General features: G+C 40.5%; 1 protein-coding gene across 1 annotated transcript; it reads left to right on the top strand.

Annotated features, from left to right (window-relative positions):
* Nucleotides 1-1,817: 1,817 nt before the first annotated feature.
* On the top strand, nt 1,818-16,613 carry ca14 (carbonic anhydrase XIV; the record flags this gene model as incomplete). The annotated part of the gene is made up of 13 exons (XM_080040105.1): nt 1,818-1,914; nt 2,306-2,329; nt 5,774-5,953; nt 6,233-6,378; nt 10,508-10,603; nt 10,735-10,801; nt 10,927-11,084; nt 11,882-12,008; nt 12,863-12,886; nt 13,028-13,112; nt 13,627-13,668; nt 15,955-16,008; nt 16,502-16,613. The coding sequence occupies exons 1-13, from the start codon at nt 1,845-1,847 to the stop codon at nt 16,611-16,613; spliced, it is 1,185 nt and encodes a 394-aa protein (XP_079896231.1). The 5' UTR covers nt 1,818-1,844.
* Nucleotides 16,614-21,873: the final 5,260 nt, after the last annotated feature.

Here is a 21,873-nt window from a genome sequence, read left to right as displayed (position 1 = left end):
CGATGTCTCTTATGATTGGATAAAAGTTTCGGGATCCTCCAATAAGTTTATTTGCCGATTACATGCAGAGCAGCTTACTGAGAGATCGGCTTTATGAAACGCGCACATTATGTACGTGATCACTGTATGAATAAAGAGTGATTTAACACTTATAGTAACATAAATAAACCGCTTACTTCACCTTTAACATACACATTCACCTTTATTGTGTGTTCAATTCTGACTGTTGTAATACATTTTTCATACTTTCAAATAATAAAATAAAAGTTTTGTATTCCCACATACAGGCTAGGCCTACTCATACAATCTATAGCCTACATGAAGTTGCACTTGAAATACAGAGCATTTCAGATACAAAATTGAGTGGATTATATGAGTCATAGAGTGCAGGGAAAAATAAGTGACTACCTAAAGTGATCAGTGTGTCTTGTTTTACCATTGTAGCTATGTGTATAAGTACAATGACAATTTTAGTTTTCTCCTATTAACAACTTCAAACATTTTCTCCCATTTTTAATATAAATATTTGTTTTCAGAGCATTTCCATTAAAGGTGGAGTCAGCAATTCTTGAGAATTGCTTGTTTTTGTCAAAATCAGTGAATATCCCCTTAATATGCTTCCGTCAGTCTGCAAGGCAGCTGTGGCTACTTTCGTAGTTTACCACCAACTGTGTGTGAATGAATGGAACCTGGAACCCTGTAAAGTGCTTTGAGTGAAAGTTTTTTTGACGACAAGCGTTCTCCTGAATGGCTGACTCCAATTAATTAATTAATTTAGAGATGACGATCTAGGAAAAATGTATATGATATGAATAAAGTATGATCTTATTATTCAATAAAATGATTTGTCCTGAAAGTACCCTATGTAAAAACAGAGACTAGCTTACATTAGATTACACAATTTTAGCAATTAACTTTTAATTGTCTTTTGCCAACCAGAGGGATGTGACCCCACAACAAACAATAATTCAAGGGGCCGTAAGATGGTACGTGGATAACTGAGGTAAGAAAAATTATATTTGCTACATTACATTTGTGTTGACATGTTTATGTCTTTTCAAGCTTTTTTTCTCTCAAACCCTCAAAAAATTCAAATCAAACAAGAGGGCAGAAGGTTAATCGTGCTTGATCTAACAAATTATAGATGTCTAAAGTATATATTGTTCTGTACTGCAGGGTCAAGCAAAAAACAGCTTGGGAACCACTCTCCTTGCCAGTGTTGAATGCCCTAATTTTTCACACTATTTCTGCTGATGTCCTGTGTTAACTATAAAACGAGTAATACTGACAAATGAGTTCATATAAAGTTTGTTGTCAAAAACTTTCACTCAGCGAAAATTCAGAAACTTGTCCATTTAACAAAGTTTTGAAAAGTCAGACGCTTCCTTTCTGATTGACAGATTTTTATTTCTCCCCTGTGATCAGTGCATTTTTGCATCATGGACCACTCTTTTCCTCTTTTCTTCACTCCTTTACTTGCATTGTTCCCATGATGAAACCTCCATCCAATCCATCTCACACTCCTTTTCTCAGGAACAAACATTAATTCATTCTCACTCACTGGTCCCTTACGGTCTGGTCTCGCCACCTCAGCCCACTCTTCCTCTTTTCCTGTCAAACTTTCTCTCCATCTTTCACTTGTTCTGGTGGCCTGTGCCCTTTGCCTTTGTCCTTTGCATCCACACTCTGGCTGTGATACAGAGCTGTGGCAGGTGGAAATCGCAGCCCCCCTTTCCCCTTCCCTCTCTATCTCTCTCCCCCTCTCTCCCTCACTCTCTCGCACTTGCTCCTCATCTCTCCGTACGACTTTAATTCATTTCTGTGTATGGGCAAGGAGGGCTAACATGGACTCTTTGGGATTTTTTTTCCTTCTAATGCTTCTGGATTATCAAGGGACGGCTGCCCCTGCTGATGGTAAGGTCCTTAATTAACAAAAGAATCTGCGCTATGTGAGATTTGGTTGGCTTTGCTCTTGTTGATTGTTTGGGTGTTTCACTGTGAGCTGTTTTAGCGAGAGCAGTAGTAAAAAAGGATTTGAGAAAAAAAAACTTGAGCACTACGATACCACCGTAGTTAGGTAGAAATCGAAATGGATCTTTATTAGAAGCAGCAGAGGGTGTAGATTAAAAGTGATGAAAAAAAAATTATATTGAGGTAAGTGAAATATGTGATATTTAATCTCACAGATAGAATGTTTGTAACATGGTGAATGTTTGTTGAATCTAACAAATGTGCAGCCCTTTAAACTTTAAAAAACTATAGTTAAACTGAGTTTAAAGAAAGTTTTTCTCTTGTTCCTTTTCAGACGATATAACATGGACCTACACTGGTAAGTTATAGTTCAACATTATTTGTAGAGCATAATAGAAATAAAAAGTAGAAGAACAAGAGAGATAGAGAAATAAAAGACAACATGCACACAGGGTTGATACCATCTGGAGATGTCGTGCATATGCCAGGTGTAATGTATAATATGTGGCTATTAAGAGCTTTATAGACCTGAAGCCAAATCCTGAAGTCAAATCCACAATTAATAAGGGGCAATGATATGATTGATACTCTGCTTATAAGTAAGGCATGGACATGAAGGCATTTTCCTGAAAAAAAGAACAACAATCAGACTGAACCTTCTCATACCTCAGTCTTTTGACCATGACTCTACACAAGTTAAACACTTTTCTATAAAACATTTTGAGTCTCATAAATGCTTCGGTAAATTGTGCAGGATTGGTGCTTTTCTCTCTCTCCCCCCTGATATCTTCCAACCCCTCTCCCTCTGCTTTCCTCTCAGTCTGTATTAGTTACAGTTCACCAAGCTGGCATGAGCGCAGCAGTCACACAGAGATGATAGAGGGGTGGAGGGAGAGAGAGAGAGAGGAAGAAAGCAAGAAAAAGACAGATAGAAAGGCAGGGAGAGGGAGGCAGGTGCACAAGGATGAGGGTGTTGTACGGAGAGAGAGGGAGATGGGACGGGACGAAGCAAAGCATACCAAATCATGCCCCGTATTGTTGCAGCGCACAATAACCTATGTGTTTATTGTGTTGTGGACACACACTGGACGCCTATGCAGTGTGGACAATGACATTGTGGTAATGAATGGGGCACAGAGACCACCACTCTGTGCATGTATTCAGGAGAGCAACACCAATATACAGTTTACATACAAAATGCACAGCAAACTGAAGATGCTGGGCCTGGAGCAAACTGGTATATATACATACAGTTGCCTATAGTATGGACAGGGACAACATTATAGTAGATGTGGAGGCAAGTGTATGGTGCAGAAATATGTAGTGTAATATCTCTCTAAAAAATAGAAGAAGGGTAGGCAATATGTTGAATGATACATGTATTGCATACAGATTAATTTAATTTGTTTTTGTTTATTTGTCAAGAATTTTCCAAAATCAAAGTCACTGGGATTCATCTACAGTCCCTAGAGTGCTTGAATAAGGGACAATGTGTGTGAGGCATGTTGTGGGAAACAACATTGCATGATGTGGCCATTAATTGCCGAGCTGTTAACTAACAAGGGGAATAGGCAACATTTCATCACACGAAAGGATTACACCGAGACCCGTCTTTCCACGAGATATTAGAGACGGAGAGTTATGTAAAGTAACCGAGGAGAAAGACAGTCTCACATTCTTTATTTTCTTCATCATGCTCTGAATGAGTGAATCTGCATATATGAGTTAGTGAGAATGTTGGTTTGTCCCTGGCTGTATTCAGGACAGGGATAACATGCTAGAGGTGGAGCACACACAGAGGGGTCAGAATTTTCGGACTCTGGTTACCATAGAGACCTCCATGACGACCAATAGCAGGGTTGACTAGATTCACTTTCAAGTTGGGTTCGTGGGTCAGGGATTTTGCTGTGGAGAGTAGCGTAGGGTAGGGGGCAAAGAACGGATTAGCGTGAGGTGGGGGTTGCAGGGAGCAGATATGTGGTATGTGTTTACATCATTAATGTTGAGTCCCCTCCTGACATTGTGTGTGCGAAGACTTGGCCTCTATTGTAATTGCATATGAAGAAGTTTGAAAATGCTACAACCAAACCATGATCCATGGCTTTCAAAGGTGGTACACCACAATCTATAGGCTATAGTCTGTACACATGTTTTAACATTGGTAAAACCTGCAACTTCAAATATTTAATTGGATACTTTTTATGTTTTTTTTTTGCACACTGCCGACACATTTTTCCCAGTGGCGTGCCTGAGTTCTAAAGCATTCCTCTCCTTGCAATTGAAATTCAGATTCTTTGACTAACATGTCACACTCTTTTTCTTCCAGACTTTTTATTCTTACCTTCTTTTATTATGCAATTGGGGAGTCCATTTTCTTTTTACTCAGTGAACTTGAACCGAGACTCAATCACTCCTTTCTCCCTCCTTTACTTCCTCGATATTTCCATCTTTTAATTAAAAACATTTTTAATTTCAAAGGCTTTCAAAGTTTGTGTTTGTGTTTCAAACAGTTGGAATTATAGTACATATTTGACTATATAAGTGTACATTATACAAATAGGTACATGAGCATATTTAAGTGTGATGGAGGAGAGCAGTTGTTTCCAGTAACTGTAACCATTCAATATGTGTACTGATTCATATAAAAATGTTATTTCAACTATAATCTTATGTTGTCATTATAGTCATTTTATTACTAGCAAGTGTTTAATTATATTAACATAACAAATGTACCATTTACAATTTAAAGTTGTCATTTTACAGTTTCTCTGATTTAGCTACTTTTTAATGTTTGATTGAACATAATATACCATTTTTAAGGTGAATCCTCTATGTTATGAACAGAAAAACGTTTCTAAAAAATGTCAATGTTTTTGCATATTGCGAAGAAAAGACATTTCAATAGGTTTTAATTAATTGCAGATCCTAGAAATCTTGCTTTGTGATACAACAGTACCAATAGTTTGCAATGTCTGAGGAAATTTGATCTAAAGACTCATGTATAGATGTCATAAACCATTCTACTTGCATCAAGGAAGAATTATCTCAGAACATTTATATAGGAAATAATTCTTATTATCTTGTGTCAATGTCAGGCAAAACAATTCTAAAAATTAAACTACAATGACAAAAAAAAATATCAGGACATCTGGATAAAACAGAAAATCCGATGCATAAAGAGGTAATACAGGATAAGGTGCATGGAATTCTTTATTGATTATATTGTAGTTATCAGCATTCATTTAGCATCCATTCAGCAGAACAAAAGTTCATAAAGAGATGGTGTTCACCAGTGCTGACTTATAAAATGCACACATATTGCTCATTTATAAAACTAAAATGTTGGCCAGAAAAGACATAACCTCGGTTTATCCAGATAGTGGAATCTAAATTAACTGAACATTTTCAAAATGTGCTTTCAATAATATATCATGTTTAGAATGCAGTTTCAGTGTTAAGTATTCAAATTAGTCATGTATTTCCAATAGTAATGATAGTATTGTTTCTCTTTTGCAATCCTTATGGTTCAAACATTAAAATGCCTCGTGTAGTCACAGATATGTTGTGTATAAAAGGCTTTCATTGCCTATTGTGCAACCCTCAATATTTTAACCATCCAGACTTGTCTGTTGTGTATGTTTTCATATTCCTTTTTTATAAGTTTAATCAGATTCACTCACACAAGGCCGTGAATGTGGCATAATTAGGGACTGATCAATGGAGGCGTTTCACTGGATGACTGTGAACCAGTGGGCTGTGTGATTGGATGACATCATTGTTTCTGTCTTTTCTCCTGTCAAAGGCTTGGTGGGTCAGTCTCATTGGCCGCAGTATTTCCCTGACTGCGGAGGTACTTCTCAATCCCCCGTGGATGTGGTAACCACCCAGACTAAATATGACCCCAGCCTGGTCCATTTGACCCCACTAGGCTACAGTCAGCATGGCAACAAGCCCTTCACTCTGTACAATAATGGACACACAGGTAACTATAGCAGCCGGACCATTTCCAACTTCTAATATGAGCCTCTCACCGAGCAGCTTTACGCTTCATCTGTTTATACTGCACCTTCTTTAGCCGTAACCTGGCAGCAAACATTTTACTGCCCATTAATAAATTAGAGACTAATTCAAAGGTTAATATGTTTTATGTATTTACTTTTTAATCATCCTCATATCCCCTCTTAGTAATCCCCCTTCAGTTATCTTTCTCCTGTCTGTCGAACTCAGAGAGTCAACTTGTTTATGCTCTTCTCTCCTTAAGCGGTGATCGAACTGCCAGAATGGATGGGACTGGGGGGTCTACCCTGGCTCTACACAGCTGTTCAAATGCACCTCCACTGGGGCAGTGGCGGCCCGCATCACCCGGGCAGCGAACACACCATCAACGGACTAAGTGCGGATGCTGAGGTGAGTTTAAACACAACTCTATTTAACCATAGAACCAGGCTTAGTCGTGGTGTAAAAAGTTCAAGTTGTGCTATAAAAGTAGTCTTTCAAGGACTGGAAGATTTTATATGAACGGTTAATAGTCCAAATGTCAATTGATCACAATGAAGGGACAAGTACATTAAGTGAAACTATGCTGTGAGTGTATACGATGAGGATGCCAATTATGTTTTTACTATTACAGTTTTTTTCGATTGTTAAACCACAGTGGGCAAAACTGGAGCGACATGTGCAAAACTCTAACAACACTATGCACAGCAGCAGTTCATGTGGACCTAACATTATCTAATTTTTCATTGCTTAAACACAATTTTCAAAACTCTACACACTTATCTCATGGCTTATATCACAACCTGCACAACACTGTTGATTACCAGCACTTCAAATGCTAACACACTGCAGTCACATCTGTAAACCACACATTCAAAACAGAATGGATTTAATCCTGGTGCATTTTAAACACTGCGGATTGCAATTTCAACTGAAACACTAAGAAGGTGTCTTGTTTTAGACTTGTTAGTGAACATATATACAGTATATAGGGAAAGCTCAAAAATACTTTCTTTTGGAAATGGACCAATGAAGACAGGTTGTTGGAGGGAGAAGAGTGGCAGTGAGAGTGTGGAAGAAGACCTAGAAGAAATAGAGCTGTAATTTCTGATGAAATACAGTAAGGCAGGTGTGTCAAACTCATTTTGGTCTGGGGGTCACGTACAGCCCCTCTGATCTCAAGTGGGCCGGACCAGTAAAATAATGGCAAAGTAAAGTATGTATGTCAACTCCAAATCTTTAGCTTTGTTTTCAGTAATTTGCTTTATCATTCAGCCAACATTTGCAGCCTACATTATCACGGGTCACAAGGGATTTAGTGTTTCAGTGTTCCCCAAAGGAACTGTCTTAGTAAAGGTGGCCGCTACCAAGGGGAACAGGAGGCGCGGTGGAAAATTTGGGGGTATTTTGCTCAAAGATTTATAATAATTCCAATTTTGTTTGCTATGTGCAGATACACATTTTGTGGAAACATGCAGACAGTACAAATACAATTTAAGAAAAGTGCAACTTCTACTGTTTTGATTTATTTTTAAATACAGAGGTTATTTATTTTATTGGAATATGAATTTCCCAATTTAAAACATAAAAATAAAGACTGCAGATTTGAGTATGAAAACAATTCTACAGGATAAACAAGCTTGAGGAAAAGTGTCTGCAAAGTAAACCAGTCATCAGCAACACATTATTGTGACCAAAGTATGAGGTCAAATAAATACGCTCAAACTTGCATACTGTAGATAACGCAGCTGAAAATAGTTTTCAGAAAACACGTTGTTTACTCTTGTTTAGGTAATGTCTGCTAAAAGCTACTGTCATGACGTGACTCGTGGGGCCATGGCAAAACAAACACAGGCATGGATGAAAACCCAAATTACCAGTTAACCCCTGTGAGCATGGAACAATGCACCTGCCCCAACACCTTTACCGTTGCCTGTAGTCCCAAGCCTGTGAGTGCCAGACACAGTATCCAAAATAGGATTTGTCAAACCCCGGGCATCCTCTCTACCATGATTTGCCACAGCATGTGCCCTGGTGTCTGACCCGACACCTACCAAATTAACAGTACTAGTGGACGGAACGGCGTAGCAGAAACCACTGGAGGCGCTTGCACCTCATCTGGCAAAAGTTTGCTACCAGCCAGATCATTACCAAGGATTAAACTCAGCTCTTTAACAGGCACCCCTATACTAACCTCTGCTATCCTCCCCCTGAACCAACTTAATATCAAGCCACAATTTATGAACTGGTAAAGGCAACACGCACATTCCAATCCCTCTCACCAAAAATGTGTCCCATGTGGGGAAACAAAATGTGTATCGGACTCTGGGGAAAATGACAAAGCAAATTGTAACACAAAAGAATGGTAAGAACCTGTTTCACACACGATTTTAATCTGCATCTTCTCAGGGCGGCCACACATCCACACAAACCCCTCAGTGATAAAATGTTGGAGGTCACGCAGGCAGCAGAACACCAACGATTGAAGTGGCACAACAAATCCGGAGCAACTTCAACATTAGTCTGCTTATCTCCTTGTTTCCATGACGGAAGATGCTGGTGGTATGGTTCAGGGACCAACAGCAGTTTAGACTTTCAGATAACTCCAGCTGTCAGATGCACTCGCAGAATAAGCGGCCAGGGCCTTAGCAGTTAGCATGCACTGAAGCAACATAACAAGATGTGCTCTGAATGGGGCGACCTCTCACATCAGCCACACGTCAAATGTCAGGATCTCTCTCATTAAACACAGGCATGAGACAAAAACAACTGCTGAGATCAAACTTACAGTGACCAGACTGCTTCTGAGAAGACACACCCTCTGAAACACCCTCTTTTAGCAACTCAAAAACTATTTTTGCTGCTCAAGATCTAATTTAAACTTTTCAGTTCCCATTTTTTCCCTCTCAGTTTCATATTCTTGCCTCTAACGTTCTAAAGCAATCTGTTCACTTTTCTCATTCTCCAAAAGCAACAGAGGTAATTCTCTCTGCTGTTCAAAAGTAAGCCCTGCAGTCCTTCCAGGAGTCACAACTGGAACTGAACCCAAGCAAGGTTCCTCATTAGAAATGGATTAAATGACCAAACCTGTCGCCAAAATAGCTTTAAATATCAACTTTACGGTTACGGCCACCAACGTCAATCCCATTACGTTAGCCTATTTTCACCAGCTGTCCCTTGGTGCACTTATCAAATTCCCCCGACGAAGAAGCATTAAGGTGCATACAAATTGAGACAAACAAGGAGTTTTCCCACTACTTACCTTACCAAATATCTAATTTACAACTCAACCTTAGCTCAACCCTTCATGCAGCTTGTGGTGGATTTTTATGCACTGTAAACCAACAGGTTGGAAAGGCCACCTGCAAGCAGGCAACCCCACAAGGTACTTTGGACGAGCCCCTGAGACAATTGTCCGAAAACAATTGACACTAACCACATTGCCAGAACACTACCAAAAGCATAAAGAAACACATACAACAGAAACACTCGTGCAGGCTAAATGGGAAATGTAACAGAAGCCTAACATGGAACACTCTGAAACACAACTCTCTCTAAGGACCACAACAAATAACCACCTCAAAAGAGTGCTTCAACCAACATTATCTGGTGCATCTCCCAACATCCAAGAACTAACTAAACAAATCCTAACCTGGCCAAACAAGCACCAGGAACAAAGCAACTGAGGAGCTACTCAAATGCATCAAACAAATTAAATTGGACAAGCCCCCAATTAGTTATGACCCGCGTTGTGAGGCCATGGCAAACAATGGGAGACACACCATATTTTACTTCACACTTTCTCTCTCTCACAGACACAGATCTGTCATAACTCGGTCAGTGTGGATTCCTGTTCGTGTTCAGTGTACCATAGGGATGGAAACTGCTCACTGAACTCACATCCAGAGAAGGCTGAGAGAGGGCTGCAGAGACATAAGAGCAACACAGTAAAAGGATTTGATATGGAAACAAAAGCAAAATCCCAAAACAAGTAGATATAAGTTGTAAGTGAATTAAGAGGAATCTGCAGATGATGGAGAAAGGGTGGAGTAACTATGTAAGAGAAAGGAGAGAAGTTATGCTTTCTCCGTGCCCCAGTTCCTGTCCATTTGTCACTGTCCAGGTATATGCCAACTTCATGCACGAGTGAATTTCAGCTGATAAAAAAATAAATAAATCATGCAGTCGATGAAATGGTGGGGAGGAGAAACTCAAACCAAATTGAAGTGGTGGAAGAATATCAGTCAATAAAAAATGGATCCTGTCATGCATGATGGGTGTTATTACATAATGAGACAATTAAGCTCTTTCTCATTCACATCAGTCTCCTTGACGCTCTTTATTCTCCTTCGCTCATACTCTCAGTGGGGTGACCGAGTTTGCACGCAGCTTCCCCTCTCCTAGTCTCTCCCTCTTTTTGTCTCTCTTTAACCCTCGGCTGTCACAAGGAGAAACCAGGACGTCTCTCTTGCTCTCCGTCTCTTTTCGACCTCAGCCTGAATTGAACTAAACAACTAACAGTTATTTATCTTCTCTCCAGCTGCATGTGGTGCACTACAACTCGGAGCTCTACCCCAACATGTCCACAGCCATGACGCAGAGTGACGGCTTGGCTGTCTTAGGAATTCTTATTGTGGTAAAAAAACAACAACAACTCATAAACAGTAGAAATATACAAAGCTATTTAACAATAAGAGAAGTGAATGCTTAAGCTGGAGTATTTTGATCTATGTAATAAAAATGTAAGCCTCAGTTTTGGTTTCCCAGACAGGTGAGGAGACCAATCATGCATTTAACAACATCCTCAACTACCTGAGCCGCATCAGACACGCTGGTAAGTCTGCTAAACTGCTACAACTAAAATATATTTGGTTAAAGCATTGGTAAAAAGACGAAAAGACCTAACATACCCCCCCCCCACCCCCCCCGCACTCCCTCCCTCCATACGCCCACTGGCAGACCAGAAGGTATTCATCCCGGCCTTTGACGTCCAGTCCCTGCTCCCAGAGGATCTTGGACGCTACTATCGCTACAATGGCTCCTTAACAACGCCGCCCTGCCACCAGAGTGTGACCTGGACACTGTTCCATGAGAGGGTTGAAATCTCAAAAGCGCAGGTGACACAGAGATACCGAGACTCATTGAGGTGTGTAAGTAGATCTTACACACCTCAACTTAATGTTAACCTTTCAAGCAGACATTGACTACACTTTGAACCACGGTGATATAAGACAAAAGGATCCAACTTGCATTAAAAGGAGTCTGGATGCACTTTACTTTGTATTAGCTGTATACAGACTGATGATATGCATATTTGTAAGGAGTGCTGCTTAAATGAGTACTTTAAAAAACCCATACACAAGTTATAATCATTCAATGACTTCTCCGTCTCTTATTAGTTATATTCTTGAGTTCTGCCCTCTATAATCAAACCACTAATATGCATATCCCTTTCTCTAAATTGAGTAATTTATTAAAACGGGAAACTACTTGTTTCATCAGTCATTACCTATGGCAGTACAGCACATTAATGTGCAATTTTTCTTCTTCATTCCCTTCCACTTCCAGCATTGGGGAATATGCTCCAATGTCTTCTGCCGATATTTACAAAATCCAGAAATGTCTGCCTTTTAATGGTAGATTTCAAGTCACAAAAAATGTGTAGTAGGCATTTGAGGAGACTGAGAAAAAAATGTGAAATCATATCACATGTACGACTATTTATGATTTAAATTATTGATGTCCACTGTGAAAAAAAAATCTTATAACGTGATTTAATATATTTGAGCTATTGATAAACAACAATTCAGTTTAAGACGGTCTGTTGAGTTTTTGCTTCTTTTTTATTTAAGTTTAGTGCCTCAGGACTATTCTAGTCTTCTTCACCACTCTCCCCTCCACCTCTCCCCTGCAGCTGCTGAAGATGGAGACTATACTTTACTCCAGTAAAGCTGAAGATCCAGACAAGATGCTGCTGCAGGACAACTACCGCACAACACAGCCACTCAACCACAGGGTCATATTCACCTCCTTCACTGCAGGTTAGACAAAAAGAGCATTATCATTATAAATTCGGTGTCAGGTATCAGACATTTCACCTGTAAATGACATAAAATAGTTTTAAATTTTTTATTATATCAAATATAATCTGATAAGTCTAATGTTTGTTAGAGTTATGAGAGATTTTCATGCAGATTGAAGTTGTAGCAGCAGAAGGTCACAAACAAACCACTGTGAACTCATTTCAACCCGAAAGCACTTCTACATTGTTGGATTATAATGCCAGCATGTTGCTGCTAATGCAATCCACAATAACAAGCCAGTGGGTGGCCAAGTAGACCAATGCTAGCGATTAGCACAGCCCCTGCAGATATAGAGGGAAGAGGAATGTGTAAAGAAATGTGGGGATATTAAGCATTGCTGGTGACTTTGTCAGAGGGACTGAGCCTTTTGGAAAGGCAAGTAAGGAGAGAGAGAAATAGGGAAGGGGAAGTTTCGGAAAAGCATGCTGGAGTAGTGTTTGTTTGGGAGCTGATTAGAGAAAAAGGATTTGCAAAAGCTAAACACTGTCTGCATTGTTATCATGCGAGTCTAACTGAGAAAAAGAGGAGTGGAAAAAAGAGACACAGAAAATGGAAAGAGGGAGACGGAGTGGTAGACAAAGACAAAGGAGAAAGAATTTGTGTAAAGTGCCCATTGTAGTGAGTGACTGAACTGGAAGGCCTGTAATATCAGCACTGCCGTCAAACTGACTGGACTTAACATTTTCAAACAGCTGAACACCAGATTCTGCTGAGATAAAGCAACAGATCGATGTGTATGAACTGTGAGACGTAAAAGATACAAAACTACTTTGATTTCTCTAATGATTTGTTCAATCTTTTATTTGTTGTAGAATCAGGGAAGGAGCTCTCTTCTGGTAAGACTTCATGCATTAACTGTGCGGCCCACGCTACTGATGATGACATCAGTTCATTCAATTATTTAACAGCTCTGATTCATCTCTTTATTTTAGTTAGTTATCCTTCATCCGCCATCTTTGTGTTATTTTCTTCTGCAGGTGAAGTCACCGCTATAGTAATAGGAGTGATGTGTGGCTGTGTTGGTCTGGCAGTGATCATTCGCTTCATCGTGAAGACAATACGGTAAGGAGCATTGCTGTGTTGCTGGCATCATGCCCGCGGCCTGTTTGCCACTCCGTTTCTTTTCTTAGTTATCTACATTCAGGGATTCTGGAGAACACTTGTTGTCAAAATCACTTTTTGTCAAAATCAGTGAGTAACTCCTCACGATTGGCTACCTGTCCGTACTGTGTGTGTGCGCTGAAAGAAATCTGGTGATAGTACATAGCCTAGGCTCTGTACACTGGTATGTAAATAAAGGGTATGTTAACAAAGGGAGCCCACCGTATGTCACAACATGCTCATTTACTGAGCCTAGGCTGTGTATTAACACTTGATTTTGTAAACTCACAGTGTGTACAGGTAGCAGATTCTGAGGAGATATTCACTGATTTTGACATCAAGGGATTTTGACAACAAGCATTAACCAGAATTGCTGACTCCACCTTTAACTGTGCGACCTGCAGAAACTGTGAGAGCGACGTCACTGCGGAAGTACCCGGTCTCCTCTCATTCTCCGTCTTCTATCTCTTGGCAGATTTTTTACACTCCTCCACCGTGAAACAGTCGTGGTAAACAGGTGGTTTACCTGATCTCATTACTGACATGGCTGCCCGACTAGAACTGACAGTGTTGTTTGGGACCTCTTTTTCGGGCTTCAAAGATATCCTTAAGCATAGATCTTGGGTTGAATACAATGATAAAAAGAAAAGGATCACTGAAGTAAAACTCAAGTTGAAAAGAGCGATGTGCTCAGTCACGTGCAGGGAGATTTATGTTGAAAAGCTGATAGAAATTAGAGTCTGACCAACACCCTGCCATGGCTGATGTCTGATGGCTTGTTTTGGCATATATTTCAACCAAAGACTGAAAAGAAAAAGCCAAAGACTGTATCTTTGATATAATATAAAAAGAGTGTATGCATTATGTCATGTGACCACCAGAGTGCATTGACACTGTATCCAATGGTTTAGTTTAATATCCTCTCTGATAAAAAGGGAGTGGACTAAAACAAAACACTTCTTCGCCTTCAGCAAAGACTGGCCACGGTAACCATCTTAAGCTGCTATTGGCGACCAGTTGGAGACACAAAATTGCGACAAAATATGCCAATTTGCGACAATTTTCACTTGCAGTCTCACTGAGTTGCTACTTACGACACGTTTGCGAAAGGGAGGTCGCATTTATGTCTCACGAATGTCTGGCGAGTGTCGCACGAACGGAATGTCAGTCTCATTTTTGTCTCAAAGCAGTCGCAATTTAGTTTCATATGTCGCCAAACCCTCGCAAAGTTGTCTCACACTTCTGGCACTTTCTGACTCGCGGAGACTAAATTGAGAAGGGTTTGCGACGCGTGCGACACACCTGCGACGACTGTGAGACTATTTTGAGACCGATTAGTCGCACACTTGTTTTGAACATGTTCAAAATTCATGCGACAAGACTGCGCGGCTCTGCGACTCATGCGAGGAAATTGAGACCTCCGCAAACGTTTGGAGACAGTTTAGAGACTCGTTTGCGAATGCAGTCTCCAACTTGTCGCAAACAGTCGCAGCCCAGTGAGATAGGGGCTTTAGACATGTTAGAATGTCACTGCTCAGCCAGTAAAGCCCCTATCTCACTGGGCTGCGACTGTTTGCGACAAGTTGGAGACTGCATTCGCAAACGAGTCTCTAAACTGTCTCCAAACGTTTGCGGAGGTCTCAATTTCCTCGCATGAGTCGCAGAGCCGCGCAGTCTTGTCGCATGAATTTTGAACATGTTCAAAACAAGTGTGCGACTAATCGGTCTCAAAATAGTCTCACAGTCGTCGCAGGTGTGTCGCACGCGTCGCAAACCCTTCTCAATTTAGTCTCCGCGAGTCAGAAAGTGCCAGAAGTGTGAGACAACTTTGCGAGGGTTTGGCGACATATGAAACTAAATTGCGACTGCTTTGAGACAAAAATGAGACTGACATTCCGTTCGTGCGACACTCGCCAGACATTCATGAGACATAAATGCGACCTCCCATTCGCAAACGTGTCGTAAGTAGCAACTCAGTGAGACTGCAAGTGAAAATTGTCGCAAATTGGCATATTTTGTCGCAATTTTGTGTCTCCAACTGGTCGCCAACAGTCACAGCCCAGTGAGATAGGGGCTTAAGGGCTTGTTGGGGATCTAGAACAAGTGAGTACAACAATGTAAACGTATAAGATCACTCGATCAGTATCAAATCACTTCATTGGTACTATTTTCCATGAAACAGTGTTGGTTGGGCTCTAATGAAAAATCTCAGTAAATGCATAATCCTCTTTGTAAAGTTTCACCATAACAGTTTAAAAGAACCCTAAGATCAGCGCTCAGGATAATCTATTCGCAATAACATGGCAGTTTCCCAATATACTCTTGGTATTTTCTCTCATAATTGCCAATGATTAATAATCGTATGTGTTGTGCTTCTAATGAACCCGGCCGGTCAGAAATGTAACCTTTCCACTGCTTTAATCAGGGGTTCCCAATGTTCCCATACATGTCCTCATCTGTGTGTGTGTTATTGCAAAGCATCTAGTATAAAGAACAAAAATATGATTTTTCATTGTTGGATATGTCGTCATGTAGAACTGAATTAGCTGCAGATTGGAATTTAGCTGTGAGGAGAGTGAGACTTTTTTTAAAGTTTGTTTGCCAGCCTGCAGGGGACCTTTACATTCACTTTGGGAACCACTGGCTTTCATAACGTCAATCAGCTGTGTGCAACCAATTTTAACATTTCCCCCCCAATCCTTCTATCGAATGAGAGCGGAGGAGGAAGAGGAAATGAGATTTTCTTTTCTTAATGTTCAATCTTTGTTTTGGTCATGTGATTCTGTCTTTTGATCTGTGACAGCTCTACCTCTAGCTGGGACGTCCTACCCAGTAACCGACCTGCTCCCATGCCAAGGTTACCGTTCAAAATCATAACCTTTGACCATCAAACCTTAACTTTTGAGTCCTTTGAGTTACATTCCTGACAACATCTCTTTTGCTTTAACCACCCATAAACAGTGCCTTGTCTTCTTATGGCTAGACTTTTAACACCCCTCTTACTGTATAGCACTTAGAGGAATTCCACAAAACTACATTGGAGTAGTGACTGCTGAAGAGGGGATGCTCCACTTTATAAATGCCCTCAGTGAACATCCATGTTAACACACTTCTATCTTCTTTGTTTATTATAACATCATATAACACAATCCCCATCTTTTAATTTAACATTTAGGGCTCCAATAGTAATTTCATAGTATACCACAACCCTAAACATATGCACAACCTTCAGTGTATCTTTAACAAATAGGGACCTCTGCTGGATAATGTAACAAACTACACTGACAAAACACCTGCAGCTACAGTATGAGATGATTCAGTAGGAATGACTCTTCCCTCTCATGTTTCAGGACGAAGGAGCCAGAGAAAGCTAAGGAGAAAAAGCAAGACGTGGCTCTGAACTCCACTTCTGTAGGAGAAAGGAAAGAAGAGCCCTCACCGTCTCCTCAGACTGAGCCTTAGCACACAGACACTCCCAAGGCTTTTGCCCAGACACTGGAAAAACACTCCCTTCTTATCACTGATCAACGTGTCCTCTGGGGACAGAGAGCAAACGTTTTTTCTTTTAAACTGGACACATCACCTGCTGCAGCTGGTCACGTAACTGTATACAGCATATTCTTTCCCACCCAGATTCAGTGACGTTGGCAGTCTCGCTATCAGCCACTTCCTTCAGTTTGCACGGGAAGCACATGGATTGAGTGTGTCAGTTTGCTGGCTCTTAGACGTTTGTTTGCTCTCGTTTGTTTGCAGTGCTTGAGGGCGCATGATTGGTTCATGTAAATACTCTGTAAAATATATTTTGTTGTCTTTTTTTTCTTGTTTCACGTTGGTCCATTTAATTTTATGCATCCTTCCTCCAAACACAAGTACACTGCACTGTAAAGTAATGTAATAGACTTCTGAAATGTTTACCTCTGACTTCCTACCCAGTGTTATATTTTTATTTACCTTGCCCCACTTGAGCCTCAGCACAAATTAGATCATTTGTTGTTAGAAGACACAGGAGGACGTATCAAATGAATGAAAACTCTATGATGACGGTCTTAAGGGATTTAAAGTGTCCAAACTATACTCTTTTTAAGCACACTGTATTTTAAATCAAGTCATATTGATGTCAATGTGTCCATTCTATTGGAAGAAAATTATTGTCGGTGCCATATCATCTCTGTCCGATTGATTTTTTTTGCTGTATATAACTCGTCAACATGGGCACCTTATTAAAATACTTGAATTGCAGCCTGCTTTGAATTTTTTTCTATTGTGAAAGACATTATCTCAAATCACGTTACATGCAGATATCCCTGCCCGATGGAATTTCCATCTATAGCTGTAACTGGATCTTGTCTCACTATTTCCTCTGCTCTAAAGCACTGCTGTGTGGACGGATTGAAGCAGTGCAGTTGCTTAAGGCTTAAGCCACTCCCGCCCATGCTTACAGGAAGTGAAACTGGCAACCACAACTGAAGGGCAGCAGATAAAGATCTCGCAGCTGGAAATCTTTAGCGCTTATAGAAACTTCCACTATTGCCAACGACAAGGTAGGGAAGTTGTGTGATCGAGCAGCTGTACTCTATATACTTTCTTTGGTTTCAGACGGACAGCTGTGGCTTCGTCAAACACTGCTCTTAAACAGTTTACTTTACTGTGTGTCATGTGTACTATTTGGCAAAACGGGAAGAGGCTGAGGTGAAGAGCTGTAAAGTTCAGCGTTTGTTCTGTTGTGATTCATATACTTTAGTTTTTTTCATTCTAGGATTGGGTGATGGCTGCTCTCAGGGCTTTTCTCACTCTTGCTGTCTGTCTCCTGCTGGGACATCAGGCATTGGCTAGAAATGATGCTCCCTGCCAGCGCTCCACATGGAACAACGGCCACAACACTTTCATCAGTCGGCACATTCGTGAGGGCACTCCCACATCTCTCGACCAGAATGAATGGGAGAAGTACATCAGAACCCACGGGGGCTGTGACAGACCCACACAGTCCTTCCTCCAACCGAAGGACCTGGACAGGGTCAAGGATGTGTGCAAGGACAAAGGGGGGAAGATGCACAAGGACAACCTGTGCATCAGCCGGCAGACTTTCGAGTTTTTCACAGTGAGGAGTGAGAAGGGGACGTGTGGCATCAGGAATGTCCGAAAGGAAAGAAAATATCTGATCCTGGCATGTGAGGTGCTGGGGAACCAGTGCGTACCGGTCCACTTTGAGGGAAACCCCGACGATAAAGGACCAAGTAAAAACGCCAAAGGGTGCCAGGGTGGGGCACCTGACAATCATGCTCCCAGCCTTAAAATGACGTGGCTGTGGGTGTTATCTTCTCTTCTTGTCATTATTTGTACCTCTTTTTGATTCAAGAAGAAGAAAATCAAAAGGACATTTTGCTCTTTGGAGTCTTCTGAACCTATTTGAGGAAAACCTTTTTTTAAGTCTTACCATTTCAATTTGAAATTTTGGTTTAAAAAACTAAATGTCATTATAAAACACCAATATACAGTATCGATCATATTTTTTTATATGTATGTTATATACTTGTTCCTGTGTAGCAATATCTGAGCAATAATGACAGGGCTGGTGCTCTGATGGCATTTCACTATTTTATTTAAAGGTGCTCCAAGTAACTTTCAGTTTGTGTTCATTCTTGCACCCCCTTTGGACAAAAGCAGTAGTGATTTTACTACGGCAGCTGTAGTTTCCTGGGTGAGCATACCCATGACAAAGGCGTTAAAAACAACTATATAAAAATAGCATTCTTTGCACTGAGGGTCTCGTTTGTTGTTAGATGTCATTTATGATCATCAGAGGAAAATGAGACCGTTTCAGAAATATTTAAAATATCCTCGTAGCACCTTTAAAGTTACGCTTTGTGCTTTCATGGCATGGTTTTGGGGCTGAATATCAGTATTTACAGTTTTGTGTTTACATTAAAAGGGAATACATTCAATTACCAAAACTGATTTAATTGTATATTTTTATGGCATGATTGAATAAAAAGAATAAGACAAGCATTTATAGTAAGATTTGGATTTCATCTACAGTCATTTCCACACATTTGTATCGGTTGTGTTATTGTTGTATAACAACTTAAGCCTGACATTGAAGCACAGTAAGTACCGTTAAAATCCGAAACAGACAATATTCTACGAATGTGTGTAGAGATAAAACTCTCAAACTTACTGGCCTTATCAGTATCTTACATAGCTTATTCACCACAACTGATCATTTAATTTTTAAAGATATCTCTCTCCCTCACACACACACACACTCACACACAGTACAGACAGGTAGCAGATCGTGACAACAAGTGTTATCAAGAATAGCTTTGGTCCAAGTCAACCCCCCATTTCCCCCCTATTCTCAGTACATTGTTTATCTATTAGAGTTTACTTTGCGGTAAGTTGAATGCAACATGTAAGCACAATATGTGATGGAGTAATGAAGGCCTAACAACTAGGTTTTCATTCAGTGCCCCTAAACAAGAGTATGTAATTATGCAGGATGTGTCTGTAGGGCACGGAATTGGTCAAGCTAAAAGTGAATGTTTTAAATTGTTATTTTAGAGCTACCTCTGCTGGACCAAGATTCAAGATTTTTATATACACAACAGCAGCAGTCATTGGCAATTCAATTATTGAGCCTCAGGCCCCTTTGGACAATGCAAATGAAGCAGAATAAAAACACACAAGTGAAGAGAGCAACACCTGAGACACAAATAAGCACAAAAGCAGTGCAGATAAAAAGTGTAGAGACGATATTGTCAAACAGGTCATTAAAGATTGAAAAAAGGATGTCAAAAGTGACAGCCCTGGAATGCCTTAACAAAATATTCAAATAGAAAAATAAAAAAGAGTCCTTATACAACTGGAGGCATTGACTCTGAAAACCTGTTGTTGATCTCGCTCTCACAGAAACACACACAGACATATGATATAATTACCTTTATTATACTATATATGATAATTACACACACAGACAGCTTCTCAACAGTTTTCTGGACAAACTTGTGTTTCTTCCAACTGCACCTGTCCCTGCAGGGATCTGAATGGTTCTCTGTGTGCAGTAATGCAAAGCGTGCTCCAAACACAAATCAACATAACAATAGTTTCATCAGTTACAGTGGGTAACCTTAGCTGCACATGCCCAGACATCTCCCAAATAACCGAGCCAAAAGGTTCCAGATCGGAGTCAGAAGCCTAATCAATCCCTCACTTTCATCACTAGGTGGCAGAATTGTTACTCATTTAACACAGGAGTCCCAATTCAAGAGCCAAGCCGGAGTAAACTGATTCTTGACAAACTTGTCGATCTCTCCAACAGCTTTTTTTGCATTCAATCCGTGGTCTGCAAACTTTGCATCAGAATGTTATGAATCATTTGTTATAACACTTCCCTGACAGAGCATGAGGTAATATGCAGAAACCCGATCTGTTCTGAAAATGCTTTTTCTGAAGCATTGAACCTGCCTGTCTTTGCTTCCAAAGCTGCTTATACTATTAGGGCTCAATGAAAATGACTCCTTACACTGTAAACATTGGGTTAGATTAGTTGATACAAAACTTTTTCAAAAAAAGTTACTGTCACTATAAAGATGCTGAGAGATGAAGCTTTAGTATACAATTCACCAACACGCTGTTATTTTGCCTGCAGCATATTAGAGTGCAGTCACGTCAAAAGAAGGCAAAGAAAAAGAGCCTTAAAGTAGAAATGTGTTATATATGTGTCTGAGCTGGCAGTATAGGTAATTTACATTAACAGTGATCAGAAGTTGACCTCCAGTGAAGTATTGAACTGAGTGAGACCATTCCTCGTCTATGACATCATCATAGGGTCTCACAAACACACACATACAGTCACTTAACAGGCACAAACACACACACACACACACACACACACACACACACACACACACACACACACACACACACACACACACACACACACAGGCAAATGCATGCTGACTGCTGACACACAATCATGGCTGAGGAAAAAGCAAAGGCGAACAACAATCGTTGACTCGGGTCAAAGAGGAAAGGCTATATGAGAATAAAAGAATGAGTGCAGAGTGAGAGGCGGTGTAAGGGTGGAGGGGCACTGAAGTAGGATACAAGTAGAAGGAGGAGTAACAGGATAAAAAAAAAACGGCTGCACTTAATTTGAACTTTTAGGACGTAAAATAAGGTGAAAAGCTGTGAAAGTATGGGAACCAGCACTTGTTTTCCTTCTCAGCTTTGCCTTCATTCTACCTCTTGTCCAGTCCACTCTGGCTCACTGTATTTTTCACAGCCGTCTCCATTCCCCACACTTCCTTTCTTTACATATCTGACCTCCCTCCCCTACTCTCTTCTCTTCTTTGCGATCCTTACCTCCCTCCTGTTGTCCTCCTCTGTCTTTCTGTTTAGAGTAAAGCAATTCAGCATAAATTGGCAAATAGATTATATAATTTACATTGTTATAGTGCTGTTGTCACGTAGCCCCTCAGAGGGACCCATGGGCTTGTTAAACTGGACAAATTGTAAAAACAGAAGGGGGAGTTTGGTGGAGAGACGGACGCCGCGGGACCAAATTGTAAATAACCTAAAGAAAATAAACATTCTTTATATTTGGTTTTGATTTAACTCTCTTCCTTCCTAATATAACCGCTCTCAGCTCTCGCTACCCCCCCACGCCCCCCCCCCCCTTGTAAAGACCAACTCATAACAAATGGGCGCAATAATTACAACCACA

Source organism: Ammodytes marinus (assembly GCF_949987685.1).
Source record: "Ammodytes marinus genome assembly, chromosome: 13".
Classification (NCBI taxonomy): domain Eukaryota; kingdom Metazoa; phylum Chordata; class Actinopteri; order Uranoscopiformes; family Ammodytidae; genus Ammodytes; species Ammodytes marinus.
Note: the sequence above shows the minus strand (reverse complement) of the source record. Positions and strands in the feature narration are given on the sequence as shown.